This window comes from Gracilinanus agilis, chromosome 1 (assembly GCF_016433145.1).
Source record: "Gracilinanus agilis isolate LMUSP501 chromosome 1, AgileGrace, whole genome shotgun sequence".
NCBI lineage: Eukaryota > Metazoa > Chordata > Mammalia > Didelphimorphia > Didelphidae > Gracilinanus > Gracilinanus agilis.
In genome coordinates, this window is record NC_058130.1 from 248474200 (window position 1) to 248492895 (window position 18696).

The window sequence follows — 18696 nt, forward strand, 5'->3', positions numbered from 1 at the left end:
TATCATCCTAAATAAACACTTTTATTTGCCAAGCAGATTTCGTCTAAAAAAATCCACTACTTGAGAATGTTATGCAATTACAGTATGTTGTAAAGATGCCTACATAACTTAAGTTTCTATTTACAGATTGTTCATATGACCTTGCTGATGGCAATAGAAATCCTTCAAACAAACATTTACAGCTACAATTTATAATCTGGTCAAGCTACAAACATTAAACTAGTTAGCCTAAGCATAACAAAATAAAACAAAATTAGTGGCTCTCATCCTGTATTTACTATACACGAAGGACCCTTTCTTGTTTGTAATCTGGTAAAACAAACTAGTTAATGTAGTAGAGCAAAATTAACTAGATCGCTGTCACCCTGCATTCACTGTAGATAAAGAATCCCATCTCCAACCAACATTACATTACCCCTTTTCTTCCCCAGTTTAGTTCCCCAAGCAAAACCCAACAGTAGTATCAGGATTCCTGTTACAGTGAATAGAGAGTTAGAGGTAGGGCTGGTTTTGATTAGCATTTTTTGCTTTTTTAAAATAACAGCATAATGGCAAAAACAGAAAGGAAATTATTCTAAAACCCTAAACCGGGAGAGATTTGGGGTTTAATGAGTTATCAGCAAATTAAATACTTTCCTAAAGAATAGGGTTTAAATTTACCCTTGGTATACCACATGTAATCAAAATTATTTGTTAAATACAGACAACACCTAGGCAATATAGCAAAAGCAGAAGCAGCACAACAAATCCCAATATGACAAGCAACCATACAGAACAAAACATCAACATATTAAGTTTTCTGATGGTGAATTCAGTACAAAATTTTAATTTCAGAGCTTAACAATTATAAATGCTTGTGTACATTTAGTCAATCAAGAATCAAACCTCAGTCTATAAGCACTGCATATACACTTTGAAACAAAAAAGTACAAGTCATGAAAAAAAATACTCTGAGGCTTCTTTACCATAAGGAAATAATTAACGATGTTAAACTATCTTGCACACTGAACATCATAAATTGCAAAGTCAGCATTTTATATTACTGATTTTATTAACTTTTTAAAACACAACTATAGTTGAATATTACAACAAAAACAATAGCTAGTAGTGAGTGTGTTAAGATGATTGTAGTCCTTCACTCATTCACTATTGCATACAAAAGCCAGCATTACAATTAAGAGTATTCACTGGCCCCCCATTAAGAGGTTTGACACTGAACACCACCTCTGGGATGATGCTCATCATCCTCATAAGCCTCCCCATTGTAATGGCGCCGTCTTTCTTGAGATGGGTCAAAGTCCACCAGTTCTACCTGATCCATTTCTTCAGTCTCCTCTACTTCCTTTCTTTCAGGCAGTAACTTTTCCAATAAAGATAGCTTATCTGATGAAAGAAAGCCATTCTCTGGGAAGTTTACCTGGAAATCAATGTTGGTTTTCAAAAAAATTATTCTCGTGCTTAAGTTATAAATGTTAACACCTAAATTTTCCTTTAAGAGTAGTATTTTAATATCCTAGGCTTTCTTCTGGCCCATAACAAATATTTTTTAAGAACTAAATAAAAGTACCGAATCAAAATATGGCAAATATGGGAAAGCAACATGGTATATAAAAGGCACTGGAACAGAACTCAGAACTTGGGCAAATTATGGACTTCCAAGTTTCATCTGAAAATGGAAAGGTCCCTTCCAAATCAACCTCTTAAATTTTATTATTACCAATTATCTCTCTCCCTACTTTTTAGTTCACACAGTATAAACCATCTTTCTTTCAAGACCAGACACTTCCTACTTCTTTTGATCTTCAGATCAAAGATCCTCTTAAGGGTTTAAAATTACAGAAAATAAAATCCAGTTTTGAAATAAAAAAAAAACTTCCTTTTATTTATTTATTTTGGGGCTCTTACCTTCCATCTTGGAGTCAATACTGTGTATTGGCTCCAAGGCAGAAGAGTGGTAAGGGTAGGCAATGGGGGTCAAGTGACTTGCCCACGGTCATACAGCTAGGAAATATCTGAGGCCAAATTTGAACCTAGGACATCCTGTCTCTAGGCCTGGCTCTCAATCCACTGAGCCACCCAGCTGCCCCCATAACTTCCTTTTAGGAAGCTATTTTAATTTCAATTTGATATAGAGTAAATCATTTTAGGCTAAATGCTATAAGAAAATTTCTAATGAAAATACATAATGAAGAGTACTACTCTGGTGTCAGAAACTGTGGGTTCTAAACTCAATTACTGCTTCTTACCCACAAAGGGATTTGGGAGAAGGGGAGGAGGCAGCAAGGTGAAATTCAGATGTTGGACTAGATGATTTCTTCCAAGTTCTCAAGCCTAGGATTATTTTAATTTTTATTGGAAAACTTAAAAAAAGATGTTAAAAACCAGTTTTGGTAGAAAGGCAAATATAATAATTTTCTCTCTCTGAAGTCAATTGTCTTACTTACAATACCTACATTCAGTATTAACTAATTTCTTGTATTTATGAACTACTTATGATATTCCATTTGCAATTTACCTTAAATTCAATTATTAGAATTCCTTTCTCATAAGGTCGGCGATAAATAGGCATGCCTTCATTCAGTACACATTTGATATCTCCATGTTTGACAATCTGACCTAAAAGTGACAAAATATGATCAAAAACATTGTTGAAAGAAAAAAAGGTGAGGAGGTAGGAGCCTTGATAACCAGAAGTACAGTTTTTTGGGACCTTTCCCAACTGTGTTTGGTCCCTTCACAAGTGTGTTTTCTTTTTGAGAAGCTGCCAGAAAACCAAAGGCACTTGAATTTTTTGGTAATTTCTTCTACATGTGATAATGAGATCAAATCTAATCATCAAAAGTGTAAACAACTCCACTTAACTCACAAGTTGGGAGGTCTATGATCCATGTGTGCTAGTGGCAAATCAGAATTTACTGACTGCCTCCTGGGCAGTCCTAAGAATAGTGTCTGTTGTGACTAGACACTAAACTAAGAGGAAGGCACAGGAAATGATGCAAAAGAAGCCCCTTTTACCTCTTCTTGTTTGTGGCTTGGACTTGGAGGAGCTCTTGGCTGGGACCTTGGACTTGGTGAGACTGCTCTCAAATCTCTTTCTTAGACACAGTCTAGTTTTTTAAACTAGATCTCTTACTCTACCCTCTTATCTCTCTACTTCCACTCTCTCCTATATTTTATAAATAAATTACTAAAATCATTTTAGGAATTGGTATTTATTCAGTTCCTTGGCAACCACACCTTTAAATATTAATATCCAGTCCAACCATAACCTGACCTGTTCCCCCTTTTACATACATGAGATATACAAAAGATTGCCAGCCAAGAAACAGAGTCCAAATTCCCTCACCCCACCCCAAATCCAATTATCTTTAAATGTTCTCTTAAAGTGATTTTATGGCTAACTGCTGATTACTTACCAGGATGAGAAGTAATGACTATAGTTCTACTATCAAGAGTTGATATTGGTTTCTGAAAACCACACAATGCTTCAACCAACTGGATATCCATACACATGAAAAGGTCTTCACCCCGACTAGATCAAAGAAACGTATCACATACTTAATAATGCATTTTATTTATTGAATCCAAAGTAATATTTCCTGTTCTTTTTTATTTTAAATTTATTTAATTGTTTGATTTGAAATATTTTCCTGAGGTTACCTGATTCAAATTCTTTCCCTCCCCTAGCCAACGGAAGAATTCAACTGGGTTTTACATGTATCATAATGCATTTTAAAATCAACAAGTTGGATCAGGTTGAATAAACTTCTAACAGTAAGATAAATCTGTGGCCATTTAAAGTTAACAAGGTGAGTTATCCTATTCTAATTTAAAATTCTAAAGAATAAAAGAATAGGGGAAAATTCTCTCAAGATACTTAATACTCAAAAGGTAAAGAAACATGTTGTTTCAAAACAAAAACAAAAACAAAAAAAAAAAAAAAAAAAAAAAAAAGGTGGGATGGGGAAAAGCAATTCTCATAACTATGTGTACTAAGTTAAAGCACTTATCTTTCCTTTATGTCATATGGACAGCTTCTTCCCCCACCCCCTTTTATAATTAACAAAAATTTATGTAATGTAATGTTTTAAGAAAAAATTTTAAGCTTGCTAATCTGTTCTCACAGAAATGATGAATACTAAAAACTGATTTTAGTAAGTCACAAAACATAGCTCCTAAACATTTTTATCCATTTTGTTATGAAGAAAAATTGGTATTACATTAGTTTAAGGTGAGAAAGTCACACTTTCTATACACAAACCCTTACGCTGTTGGGAATATGGTAGCAATTTCATGAATCAAGAAAAATATTCATTTTTAGAAAAGTGTTCAAACACAACTATCTTCTTCTTCCTTCCCTGATAATTATATAATTAATATTTATTAATTACCGTGTAAATATAGGATTGTCCTTCTGATCCAAAACAATGATAATATCTCCTGGCTCAAGTCCTGGCTCCTGGTCACCTTCACCATGGAATGTTATCTTCTGACCATCTTTCATGCCTAAAACAAATAACTTATTTTGTGTTGGTTCTGAAACAATTAAGTTCTAAAACACAAAAATATTTTTTGAACTGGTAAAGGGGAAACAGTAAATTCCAAGAGTTAATTTATACACAATACAATATTATCTTTTAAGCTTTCTTAAGAAAAAGAACCAAGTTTTTCTAATTAATTGCATTGAGTACAATACTTAATTAGAAATTACAAAAGATGCACAGATTAAATAGAACAGTTTCTGCCTCATGCAGTGCACAACATAATTTAAAGTCTTTTATAAAATCTAATATAAAATATAGTTTACATCATCTAAATGCTTTATATGATGATAATGTCTGCTTATAGAACACTTTCTACTTTACATTTAGTTCTAAAGCATCAATGGAAATTGCTATCTGGCAGCAGTCTACCAACTCCCTCTAGTTAAGTCTGTTATAAGTCAAAGGGCTAATTTTACTTTATTTCCAGTAGCTAATGTGAGAAGGGCTGTTAACTCCAGTTTTCTGACTTTTCTGTCCTATCCATGACCATTCGAATAGAACAATATATATTCATAATACATGTACATGTAACTTTAGGCTTCTGGATATTTTTTCCTCTGGTTATCAAACCTAAATCTATTGATAAGCATCCATGTTCAGAATAACATGATTACTATGAGATTGGTTAGTTTCACTCTGAAATGACATGGGATATCCCTTTGTAAATGTGGTATCTAGAGGGCATAACAATGACCAAAAACTGGAACATGGAAATTGGAACGTGGCTTTCTTTTTTAAAAATTGGACACTGATTAATGGTTTTAAAAAATTATGCAAGAAAATGAAATATAGGTCTGATATACCCTGGTATCAATCTTCTCACTAGGGTAAGAAAAAACAATCAAATTCTCTGGGGATGGTTAAAGTACTTACCCTTGTCAATATGAACCTCCAGAATTTTCTTCTCTCGAACAATTTTCCTTCCATTACAGCTTTTACATCTATCTTTAGGGCTGATTCTTTCCCCATGTCCTTGGCATTCCATGCAAACTGATTGAATTTGCTGAACCATTCCAGGTCCTATCTGATGAATTCTTATTTGCATTCCAGTACCTCTACAATTGGGACAGCATTCTACAGCTCCTTTCTTACCACCCCGTCCTAAATCACAGAAAAAAAATTTTTTTCAACAAATGAAATAGGTTTATTACATACAGTTGAGCATTAAAGATACATACCAACACACCTCAAAGCACTGTTTCTTACAGTGCACTATCGCAAACAGGAATATCTGGAAAGCTGAAAAGGCATAAGGTACAGGCTTGCTGATGAGTGAAAAAGCATTTATTTCATGTTTACTATGAGCTAATTAAGCATTCTGATAAAACACTGGAAGATAAGATGGTTCCTCCTTTCAAGAAATTTGCATTCTATTTGGGTAGAGAAATAACTTAAAAAGGAGTTCTACAGGAACTCTAAAGTTGGTAGCTGATAAGATAGCAAGTCAAAGTGGGGAGGGTAGGCTAGAAGGTGAAGCAAGACCTTTCACCTCACCAGAATTATAGTTTTATCACCCTATTCATCCAAGCCGGAGCCTTATCTACTTGCCAGGCCAGGGTGGAAGGAGCCTGGAGCAGGGCCAGGACTTCCCCAGAGCAGGTACCAAGTGCCTGCTCTACTCCCTTCTAACTCAAATGTCCTGAATTCTTAGCTATTTTCAAATAACTTAATTGTAAAGCTTTAAACCTAGCCTTCTCCTACTTCCATACTATTCTCTCCCTTTCCCCATACTTCCTTTTTTCTCTCCCCATCACTGTGCTGTTAAAACACACACACACACACACACACACACACACACACACACACACACACACACACACAAAATTTCATTTTTAAATGGAAAGAAAGAAAAACCTCATCTAGCCCTCTACAAGTTCATCTATTCCAACTATTGTTCCCCAGCATGACCCCAACCTCTTTTGGGAAAACTCTTAGGCAACATTTCTTGCTCACTCCTCTAAAAATCTGGTTGACTACACGTACTCTCTGATGTTATTACAACTCCAGCCTAAAATTCTTATAATTTTTAAGCTGAACAAGTTAAGCTCTCAAAGGATCTCAAGGTGAAAATAAACCTTCTAGAAACAGGAATTTGCAGTTATGTTGAAAAAAAGATTTTTAAAACATACCTTCACATTTATCACAAATTACATTCTTTTGTAAAGCCAGTTTTCTTGTTGCACCATTATATAGATCTTCTAAGGTCACCGACAACTGATGAACAACATTTTTACCTGCAACCATTAAATAGTTTTATTCAAGTATCTATATGTTCTGGTTTTAAATTCAATTTATGTTATATAACTTAACATCACCAGGACAGCAAAGTCTAAAAAATTTGGTTCCAGGCATGTCCTGGTACATATTAACCAGGAACAACCTCTTCTTACAAGTTCTTCCCCACCCTACCCCACCCCCCAAACTGGGCATCTGTGGGGGAAGAGCTAAATTGAGAAGAGAGCCAGAGTTTGAAATCACCACTTCTAAAGAATCCAGAGAAGCATCATATTTCTTTCAACCTCTTACTTCCTGGAATCCAGTCTCACATAACTTTTTAAATTTGCCATAATCCAAAAGGGAGAAAAGGTCTGGGATCCTATCCCTGTGAAAATTCAAGCCAAATTTAACAATACCTTTAACAGTGAAATTCCTTTTTAGAACACTGGAAACAAATTTAATCTCATCCTGTTTTATTACAGCCTTTTTTTTTTTTAAATCCCTTGGATTCTACACACACAGCATTGAGTATACGAATTTTTGAAGTGATGAATCACACTTGGAATTCAGTAAGATCCATGCCTGAATTCTGCCTTAATGATATTATGGCCTTGGGAGAGTCATTTGACTTCTTTAAGCCTTTTCTTTGGAAAAGGGTTTAAAAGGACCTCTTTTTCTCACAGTATTGTGAGGATGAGAATATATACAAAGCATTTTGCAAACCCATATAAACATATATTTCTTAAATCTCAAGGTATGCCAAGGACAAGTTGGTTTGAGAAAAGTGGCTCTTTTGGAGATTACTGTTTAAGTGAACATACATTGTATATTTGTACTCATTTTATAACATTTATAGTACATATTTATTAATTTAAATAACTAGTTACATTGCATATTTTCTTCTAATGTTGGCAAAACAATTCACATGAGAAAAGACATGATTTGGCAAGCCACTATTTGGCAACTTCTAAAATAATTGCTAATAATCTTTAACAGAAGCAGAATGCCCTACCCTAATATTGAGCTAAAACCGCCTGCCAATGTTATAACCATTTGTTTTCTGCCAACATTCTAACAAAAACAGAAATATGTTTATATGCTGTAGAGGTCTCCAAAATATTAGACTAGACTAGACCTACACTCTTTTCTCCCCAGGCTCTTGGGGGTGGGGAAGAGATTAATTTTTAAATGATGTTGTTTTACTACAAAGATCACTCTGCATGCCAGTTTATTTTTATTCGAATGCCCTGAGCTGGAAAATATTGTAGTTGCCATCTGAATAAAATCAAAATTGAGACTATCTATACAGTGAACTAGATATTATGCTTCTAATTAATACAGCCCAAGATAAACTTGGTGTAACCCCTGTTTATTCAACTGTGTCCAAAACCCAGTGTCCCCCCCCATTAAAAATGGCTACCAAATCAAGGCTCATCTGTTTTTCAATTGGGACTTGGATTCTTACATTTAATCACTATTACATTTCATCTTATCAATGCATGTCACTTTTACCATTAAATTAGAATATATTTTTATTTTTAAAAATATAATAATCTGAGAATTTAAAAAAGCTCTGAAAGAAACAGGAGCTCTTAACTAGTCTTGTGACATCATAAACAGAAAAGAGACGTGATCATGACTAGAACAACAGATAAAAGGAATAGTGGATCCCAGATCATGAAAAGGACATATAGCACAAAGCTCCCCTACCCCCCCCACTTCATGGAAGAAATGGAAACCTAGAGTTTTAACTAGCACAAGGCCACACCAAAACCAGGGTTTACATAATTTTAACAAGAAACCACAATTTTTTGGAAAGTCACTAGAACCTAAAATCTTTATTTTCCATGATAATTTAATTCAAGAAAGCAATGAGGTGAATTCTATTCTTTAACAATACAAATTGACTGAACAGAAAATACAAAATATTAAGAAGAAATTACCCAGACCAATCTTAATAGTCAATGGTTTTGGGGGCAGCTGGGTAGCTCAGTGGATTGAGAGTCAGGCCTAGAGATAGGAGGTCCTAGGTTCAAATCCAACCTCAGCCACTTCCCAGATGTGTGACCCTGGGCAAGTCACTTAACCCCCATTGCCCGACTCTTACCACTCTTCCACCAAGAAGCCAATACACAGAAGTTAAGAGTTTAAAAAAAAAAAAGTCAATGGTTTAGATAAAATAAGTGATTTATTCAATTACAAAGTATGATATGGAATATGAGCCCAGGTCTCGACTCAAAATCAAGGTGTACATGTTAAAATATGCTCTACAAGCTCTTTCCCAACTATAAAATGAAGGGAGTGGGACCAAATAAATCTAAGTCCCTTTCAACTCTTAAAATATTAAGCTTTTATTTTGTTTCTCTTATCTACCAAAGGAATTACCCAGTGTGAGAAAAGAAAGTGCTTGAGAGCAATATAATAATAATATACCTAGCCCAAATGACTTCAAGCCACCAGGCCTGGAAAAAAATACTTATCAGAAACTGAAAGAACACAAGGAAAGAAAAACAGTTCTGAAAAACAAATCAAGAGGCAGCTAGGCAATTCAGTGGATTGAGAGCCTGATCTAGAGATGGGAGATCTGGGTTCAAATCTGACCTCAGATACTTCCTAGCTGGTGACCTGCCTAAATCACTTAAACCCCCAGCCCTTTCCTAGCCTTTAAGGCTTTTCTCTTTGTATATTGACACAGTATTGATTCTAAGAGGGAAGGGAAGGGTTTAAAAAGTGGGAGACACTAGAATACTAAAACTCCAATTTTCAATAAGGATGTTTAATTCTTCCAATTTTAGGTCCATGATTTTTAATAATTTGAAAATTGGAATAAAGATATGGTTTCTGAATATTTTTATAAAGGAACTTGTGATTAAAGCCAATAGTTTCACCAACAGTCATTCAGAGGACAACTACCCTTTTTCAGAAGACAGACTTAAATCAAAGTGATATATTAATGGCATCATCTTTGCCATTATTCCTGAATTTCAGCAAATTGCTTGATATATTTTACTATGGACAAAGTTTAAGATGAGAGGTACATGACAATAATTGGGAAGAATCTACCCTCAATGAATAGAGCTAAATAAGAATATATGAATACAAATAGCCTTTTTATTAAAAAAAATAACGAAATGGTCTGGAAATGTTAAAGACTGAGTTAAATGAGTAGAACTAGAAAAATGCATACATAGATGCATAAGTAGAGAAAAAATGACTTTAAAATACAATAAAGGATAAGTCCTCAAAAGTCCAGAAGAATGAAACAATACCAATTACCTACTGTGAGGTGATAAAAATGCACCAATACACACACACACACCCCTCTGCATATATGGGCAAAGGAAGGAATTTGTTTTGGAGGACGATTCATGTTTTGAGGGTTTCATTTTTTTCTTTGGGAAAAAAAATTGTTCAATGAAGAGAGAAAAGCAATGAGGAAGTAGCCACAAAAGCTCACAAAAATAAAAAACTCAATGAGTAGATTCAGAATAGTGACTAATGGATCAGTCAAATCTAAGGGAATTCTCCACATATATAGCATTGTTTCTTTTGCTTTGTTCTAGTCAAAATTTTGTCAATGGCTTAAATATTGTTTGCTTTTCAAATTGCAGATAACAAAGCTAATTAATAAGGGATAATTCAGTCAAGTCACATTAAGAAACCCACAAAACTAGACAAATCCAAGCAAGATTGGGTACTGGGAATTAACTGATACAGGCTTTAAAAAAATCTACACAGGATGGGTTATGGGGGTACCTATCAGATTGTGTGCTAGTGTTCATGTTTTAATGAACTTTCAAGTACATCAAAGTTGGTGTGACATTACAATCACACTTTGCTGTACTTTAATAAACTTTTGTAGCTTAACAATCAGCTCTCCCAATTAGTACTGGCTGCTAAGATTATCCTTATTCTAGATGGGCAAAATCTTATTTCCTTACCTCTACGTTCCCTTTGCATTCTTCCACCTCCTCCAAAAAACATATCAAAGATATCCATTGGAGAACCAAAGCCACCACCAGAACCACCCTCTTTTATGGCTTGTTCTCCACCTTTGTCATATAAGTCTCTCTTCTTTGCATCAGAAAGCACTTCATAAGCTTGAGAAATCTGTTTGAACTTTTCACCTTCATTTGGATTCTTATCTGGGTGATACTTCAAGGCCAGTTTTCTATATGCCTTTTTTAGTTCTTCCTGGGAGGCATTGGGTTTTACTCCCAAAACATCATAATAAGTTGTTTCTTTCACCATTTTCTATAGCCGAGGAGCAACGCTCGCTGTACGCCGGGTGTCGAAATGCCCACGTTCAGGGTGGGGTGAAAGGGAACCACCCAGGAGCCGGTTGGGATGTTGGGGGAGCGAGTGGAAGAAAGAGAAGATGGGGGAGGGGGGGGCGAGGTCTTGGGCGCGGAGCTCAGGCAGCGGCAGCTGCTACCCTCCGCTTCTCGCCGAGTTTTCTGGAAAGTTCCGCTCGCGGCGTCGCATCCGGCGAGTTTTGTAGTCGAGTGGGCGCGTCACCCTCAGGAAGTCCCGCCCCCTGCTCCACCTCTTCTCTGCTTCTCCCTCTTCCCTCGGCGGTTACCCCAGTAACCAGGAGGGGCGGGGACTCCGGAATATTCTAACCCGAGAAGATGGAGGCTGATGCTGGAGGCTTCGCGGGCGCGGGCGCTGGGGAGGAGATGGGCTGGGGGGGGGAGGGGAAGAGAAGCGAGGCCCCGGCCCAGCCTTACTGCCTCGAGCCGAAGAAAGTTCTCGATCCCATCCCCTCCTCCTCCCCCTCCAGAATTCGGAGATCCTATCTGGAAATTGGTTGCGCCAAAGCATTGCCGCAAGTCTCTGGCCTGGAGAGGAACCCTGAGGATACTCTGGCGCCCTGGCCCGGTGTGCTCCCTCCGCACTGTGGGCAACTCTCCAGCGCGAGACGCTGAAGGTTGAATAATGGCTTCCAGATGGCCCCACAAATTTCCCCATTTCTTCCCATTTTATCATGCCAGAGCCTCACATTTGCTTTTTTTTTTAAGTCAAAAATTGAGCTTAATGGAGACCCACCAAACGTTTCATCCCAAAAAATTTTGCTAGAAAAAATTACTAATTTGTAAAAGTGGGACTTAAATTTAAATCGACAAGAAGCACCTACTGGGGCTAACCATCTGGGTTAACAAAGATAGAGATAGGATTCTAGATTCGTGTTCTCATCAGTTAGGGAACTCAAATAGATATTCTCTCCACCAAATATGTTTTTTTTTTAATTTTAAACCCTTCTGTGTATTGACTTATAGGTGGAAGAGTGGTAAGGGTGGGAAATGGGGGTCAAGTGACTTGCCCAGGGTCACACAGCTGGGAAGTGTCTGAGGCTGGATTTGAACCTAGGACCTCCCGTCTCTAGGCCTGGCTCTCAATTCACTGAGCTACCCAGCTGCCCCTCCAAATATGTTTTGAATGACTTTATATGTGGTAATAGATGTCATATTTATATAATATTCCTTGCCTTGTTAAAGGGTGAGAAAGAATTTGAAACTCTAAATTCTTAAAAATAAATGGTAATTTTTTTTTAAACAATGTAACTGGGAAATAAAGAAAAATGTTTTTAAAAAGGTAAATTCTCTCCACCTGGGCAGTTTGGCAACCCGTCTATAATTTAAAATCATAGAGGGTTGCCTTGGGGAACTGAGAAGTTAAGTGATCATAAGATCCCCCCCCCCCTCCCCACCACTTAAGCATCAGAGAAGATTTGAAACCAGGTCTAAAAGATTTTGAGACCAGGTATTATTCATTACGCCATAAAGCCTTTTTGGTGGTTTGGAAGAAAAAAAAATTTTTAAACAAAGCTGAGCATAGCTTCCCTACTTGTATTGACCATGCTGGTATGCTGGTCAAGGTGGATTCTTACTTCTGCCTCTTCACTAACTGGCTTTTGTACTTAGGCCATCAGGAAGCTAAACCAATAACAACTTAGGGAACTGAGGAGATTGAACTAAACTCTCTCCACCATTTAAGTCTAAGGATACTATTAAGGAAAAGATTTAAAAATTTAAAAATATTTAAAATCTACAGATTGCTCCCATTGTGGGCTACTTGTTGAGAATAAAGTCCTGACCTTCCATCATCTAAATGGCTTTAGGGCATTACTAAACAGTTAATCTCAGGTGTAGGAAAGTTCCCAGAAGAGGATCTTACTTAGTACAGGTAAATAAAAACTAGGGGGGAAAAATGAAAAAAGAAAACACCAACAGTCCTATGTAAGTAAGGACCAAGTCCCAAACCTTAATGGGTAAGTCCACATGGTGGGTGATGTAAATCTTTGCACTTCACTGTGGGTACTCTTTGATCATGGCCAGAAGTACCAGGAACATCTATGCCACAGCACAGATATTTCTAGCATAGTATCTTCATCAGGTCAAGTTAGGGAAATGATAGCAAACCTATAGCACACGTGTCAAAGATGGCACACAGAGTGCTCTCTCTGTGGGCATGCGGCTGCCCTCTGCCCCAGTTTGTTACTAGAAAGGCAGAGGGACTCAGGTGGAGCTGCTCCCCTCCTCTCCACATCTCCTGATGACAATTTTTTCACATAGCTCCACCTCCATCCAGCAGCCCAATCGGAGTGCTTTCTCCCTCCCCTGTGTGGGGTAAGGAGGGTGGTGGCAGGTGCACCCAGCACATGGTAGAACATGTTGTGTGGTCTCTGGGGGGTGGGGAGGTATGGCACTTGGTCTGGAGGAGGGGTGGAGGGGAGGGCTAGCACTCTGTCTCTAAAAGGTTCACCATCGCTGTGGTTAGGGTCATTTGCAGTAAGTTAGCTAAATCTCCAGGGCAAAGTGTCTTAGTGCTAGCGTTGATACTGAGATGATCTCTTCACCATTAGCCCCTCAATTCTCCAGTTCACTAACTAGGTCATCTTCCTCCTGGGAGCCCATTGTAGGGCAAGAGGGGAGAGTACCAAATCTATGCACCTTTGGGGCCTATGCTGAGGAACTGCACTATTTGTTGATGGCTGAATAACATTGATTGCTTCATCTGGGAAGTCAGGATCGCTCAAGGATGCTCTTTCTTCCAGGGAAATTACATTTAACCTCATATGGTTAAAAAGAAAGGCATTTCCCAATAATATCACTCCATCTCCAAAGGCCTTTCCAAGAAGGATTTGTCCAAACTATCTGTAAAATAGAGACCTGCCAATTGAGGGTGACCTGAACCATTTCCTTGGGACAAGTGGACCACTTGGGGAGGACAAGAACTTTGAGAACAGGTTCTCTGAGCTGGAGATGAAATAAAGAAAGGTCAGAGACCATAAACCAAAATATACCCAAATTCTGTCCTAATCAGTTAAGTCTTCCTAAAGTCTGCATCTGAGAAACTACTATACTTCTGAGATCTTTCCTTCCTAATGTTGGAAGAGAATTTCTCTCTCCATTATGTCACTTTCTTTAACATCATCTCTCAGTGACCTGGAGGTCAGACCACTGAATAAATTCAGGTATAGATAAGCCCTCAGAGAAAGGAAGTTAAAGAACCAATGAGACAGGAAACTGATTCCACAGGCACTGCCCCCTTTGGTGGCCAAGGAAAATTACCAAACTATGGTTGGTTCCTTAGCTGTGAAGTGTGAAAGCCAGTGGGTGGAGAAAACAGCTTATAAGGGGAGACCCAGGAGCCTGTTGAGGTCTGGCTAGATCCTAGAGAGCTGAGGAACCCTTCTCAGAGCTTAGCTTCAATCCATCATGGTGGCCAATAGATTAGTAAGTAATTGAAGTATCCCTCAATTTCTCCCCTACCTTTCTCTCTCTTTACTCTACTACTACTTTGATTTAATAAAGTTATAAAGCTCCTAGCAGCCTCTTAATTTTAATTATTACACTAAGGTGACAGTGATTGAACATTTTTAGGGAAGTATAGCTTCCAATTCTCTTAGGGCATGATGATGAAATTGTACAACTCTCAGTAGACTCTTGGGGATACAGTGGATCAGAATGAGAAAGATATGTCTTCCTAAGTTCAAGTCTAACCTCATACACTCTTGCTATGTGATCCTGGGTAAGCCACTTAACCTTATTTGCCTTAGATCCACATCAGTAAAATGAGTTGGAGAAGAAAATGGCAAAACTACTCTTGGTATCTTTTCTAAGAAAACCCAAAATGGTGTCACAAAAAGTCAGACATGACTGAAACAACTAAACAACAACAGACTTGCCATCCCCTCCATCCTATGCCTTCCATCTGATTGTCAACCACAGTCCTTGAAAAAAGCCTTGCACATGGAGTATTATTCTTGGCAAGCTAAAGGGCTACCCTCATTATCAGAGACTTATTGAAGGAGGACACAGTTGGGGAAGATGAAGTGAGAGGAGAAGGTGTGGAGAAAAGGAACTTTTGTTGGATAACCTCATTTTTTTAAGTGATATATGAGATGAGATCCTCAATAGAGAAAGTTGGGGTAAGAGTGTACAAAGGAAGGCTCCAGGAGATACAAGAAGGTTTGGTATAGTTATGGAGTGGAAAAGAGAATTAGAGAAGAGTAGGATTACCCTGTTGCAGTCAGGGTCTAGTTAAGATTAAGTAACAAGTTTATATTGGATCTAATATAGTTTTATGATCTCTTACAGCTCTAGTCATCAGCACATGAATAGGAGAGGATGAAGGCATGTCCCTGGGGCTGGGTTTTGACAAATGATGGTGTTGTCAATGATAGGACAAGGGCAAGGGATTCAAAAGTATGTAGTCAAATTGTTGTTCACTATGGGGTTTAGATAGTAAAGAAAGGAGAGAATTGATAGTGAAGAGGTAATAATCTGGGAAAGAATTTAAGGGTGAAGGGAATAGAGGTTATGTGAGGATAAAAAATATAAGTGTGGTAATGCATTGGGAAAAATAGAATGGTAAAAGATTATGATCAGACAGAGGGATTGGAAGTTCTTGAACTTTAAAGTAAAACACTTGTGGGCGATGGCAAGATCAAGTGTATGATCATTTCTGTGAGCAGCTTAGAAAGAATGGAAGGAATAGATCATATGAAGTGTGTAGACTGAGGAAATGGGATGTTAGGGTATTATTTAAGGGAGCATCAATATGTATGTTAAAGTCATTTAATAACAATTCAAGAGTTAAGAGTAGAGAGAAAACAGTATAAATCAGGCACCGAACTTATTAAGAAGATAATGTCCTAGAGTGCATTACATAATAGCCTTCATCATCTGAAGTGGGGGATAAATCTGAAGAGTGTGAACCTCAAAGAAGGAGATCCTTTTGAGTGATAGTGATAGAAAGTAGAATCTAGAATTGGCAATAAGGAGCAAGAAGCATTCCAACTGCTACCACAGTCATTGATTTGGGGGTATGAATGAAATGCAACCAGTAGGGAAAGGTTAGAGAAGGAAGCAGTGTCAGTTAGTGGGAGCCAGGGTTCAATGAGTTCCATGAAATGGAAGGAATAAAGAAGGAAGAGTTTTAAGATGGAAAGAGTTTGTTAAACAAGGAATAGGCCTTTAGAGGGCACAGTATAAAGAGCTGACAAATATAAAGTAGGACATTGTGGCTTATGTTGAGGTGAATGGGAGAAAGCAAGCAATTGGGGATAAGGAGCGGGGTTTGTCTACTGGCATCATGTTGGAAAAGGCCTTTACAGGATTGGAGGTTAAGGGGATCTTGTCTTGGGGCTACATAGTGCTGGAAAAGGTCATAGAGGTCAAGAAAGCTGGCAGGTGGCTGGTGAGGTCTTGTCTTGGGATGGACTGACTAGACCAGGTAACTGGAGAAAGCTCTGGGTAAGGCTAAATAAATAGGGCAAATCCAGGAGGCTGGTGGTGTGATCTTGAGAGGAAGGTAGGAGAGGTGTAGGCCAGGTCCTGCAAAATGCACATAAAACAGAAGGCTCATAATACAATAGTAACGACTATCCTAGTTATAATAATATGTAGCTCCAATGGTTTCTCTTACTAGTTGATTGATAAGTAGGTCTAGGAGATGATGATTTACATGCCATTTTTCTCCTATGGGATTTAGGGTTTCCCCCTTCCCTTACTTCAGCTTCACTGAAAGAGGGGGAGAAAAACTTTGGTCTCTTTAAGGAGAAAAAAAATCTCCTTCCAAACTCTTTTTAGCTCCATCATTAAATCACACCCATCAGTGTTGGTGACTACTATTTTTTTTTTAACATCGAGGGGAATAAATTTATAAGCAGCAAAAAGACAGTAATCATTTGAGAAACAATTTGTTTGAAATTCCATTCCTAGAATTGCAGGTGATGAAGAACAGAATAGACTCCTTCCTTCATTTTTCTCCTCCCTGGGAAGGGAAAATAGGTAATGAATAGTTCCAATTCTGAATAGATAATAGAAATCTACAAAGAAGAAAGGAAGATGAGAGAAACTCAAGTGTATGTGAGGCTTACCAGCCCTCTTTGCAATCTGCCCCTTCCACAGGCTTTGTTCGAAATTATTCCTGGTTAGGCCCAGGGCCCTCCCACATCATTCTTGAATCTCCTTTAAGGAAATGGTGCTGTACATTTATTCTATTTTCTGCCTTCCTTGACAGACTCTCACCACAGCAGTGCTGCTTCTTTGCTCTAACAGTGTGAAGGCTGAGCCAAGATGGATTTCTCCTCCCTTCTTCCTTCTTCCCAGCATTCTCAACTAACTGCAATTTTAAACGTCAGGGGTCCTGTGAACTCTGGGTAAAAGGCTGCTTGGTTGCCATGGTTATTCTTCACATCTTGGATGCCCCTGGCAACACTCACTATCCTGGCAAGCTGAGCTACTACTATCAGTAAAGTAGCAGATGAAGCTCTCCATTGAGAGCAAGGGGACACGGTGAGAAGAAAAGGTTTGAATTAATTTAGGGGAGGATCATGGTAAGTTAATCAATAAGGAATAAAAACATTAACCTGATGTAGTTGAGGACAGAGATGAAATTAGGCATTGTAAATTTGGGAGTAGATCCAGCTCTCAGAGCTGAGGAAATTGTCCGCCAGTATTCAGCAGCAAGGATGTAGCAGAGAAGTAAGGAAAGAAGATAGATGATAGCTAGCTAAATAGAGGATTTAGGCATTTATTATATCCCAAGCACTGTTGTAAGTGCTGGGAATACAAATACAACATGATGCCTGTCCTCAAGGAAAGTATACTCTTAACTGCAGGGTGGAGAGACATAAAAAAGAGCTTGGAGTGGGGTATAGGAGATGTCTAGGAAGTCACATGGTGGCCTTCTTCCTTGTGTAAAATAAAATAAAAGCTCACCTGGATTGGAATCCAAGATTATGACAGCATAAATTAAGAACAGTGACTGGAGATTAAGTAGCACTGAGAAAGATGGTCTAATGATGAGAGAACTCCAGTATTAATATTTGTTAGTTATAATTTGAAATAGAACAAAGGGATAAGGGAATAAGATTAGAGCTGTAAAAGGCTGATGAATTGAAACTGAGTCAAATCTCTCCTGTTTCTAGCAATGTAATCCCAGGCTAGTCACAAACAAACTCTTCAGGCTTTAATTTTCTTCTGGATTGAAATCTAAGATTCTAAATTGGCATAATCATCCTCCTTCCCTTTTACTGAAGGAGCAGAAAGACCTGCTTATTCAAGATAGTAATAGTTAATATCTATATAACACTTAAAGGGGTTTACAGCAAATTGAGTGTTCTGGCATTCACTTCTGCCTCCATGGAAACAGTAACTTCTTTCAGTAACCTCTCCAGAAATAGGCACATAGACACAATTCTAGAAACTAGTGTTTGAGGCAAATTAGGGCTGGATTGCTGGATTGCAATTACTGGCTGTCCACACACCATTAAAGCTAGAAGGTACCATAGAAATTATAATAGTACTTATATGCTACTTTACAAACATTTCATTTTACCCTTACAGCAACCCTGTAAGGTAGGTGGTTATTATCCATTTCATAAATGAGGAAACGAGAAACTAGGATAAATTAAGTGATTTAC

At 37.8% G+C, this 18696-nt stretch overlaps 1 protein-coding gene across 3 annotated transcripts; it reads right to left on the bottom strand.

Annotated features, from left to right (window-relative positions):
* Positions 1-795: 795 nt before the first annotated feature.
* On the bottom strand, positions 796-11213 carry LOC123234769 (dnaJ homolog subfamily A member 1). 3 transcript variants are annotated; one of them, XM_044660740.1, is made up of 7 exons: positions 10703-11213; positions 6674-6778; positions 5418-5645; positions 4392-4506; positions 3417-3532; positions 2516-2616; positions 796-1417 (listed from the first exon to the last, which is right to left on the bottom strand). In XM_044660740.1, exons 1-7 carry the CDS (start codon positions 11010-11012, stop codon positions 1199-1201), a joined length of 1194 nt encoding a protein of 397 aa, XP_044516675.1. In that variant the 5' UTR covers positions 11013-11213; the 3' UTR covers positions 796-1198. The 3 variants fall into 3 exon arrangements, with proteins under 3 accessions (XP_044516675.1, XP_044516680.1, XP_044516686.1); XM_044660745.1 differs by lacking the exons at positions 3417-3532; positions 4392-4506; XM_044660751.1 differs by lacking the exons at positions 3417-3532; positions 4392-4506; positions 5418-5645; positions 6674-6778.
* Between the last annotated feature and the right edge of the window lie 7483 nt (positions 11214-18696).

Excerpts from the sequence above, each read along its gene's own strand:
- LOC123234769 (XM_044660740.1), bottom strand. The coding sequence starts at position 11,012 with ATGGTGAAAGAAACAACTTATTATGATGTTTTGGGAGTAAAACCCAAT. Across the intron at positions 5,646-6,673 it reads AATTTGTGATAAATGTGAAG|GACGGGGTGGTAAGAAAGGA; the intron begins GTATGTTTTAAA and ends TCTGTGATTTAG. Across the intron at positions 4,507-5,417 it reads GGAGGTTCATATTGACAAGG|GCATGAAAGATGGTCAGAAG; the intron begins GTAAGTACTTTA and ends TATTTGTTTTAG.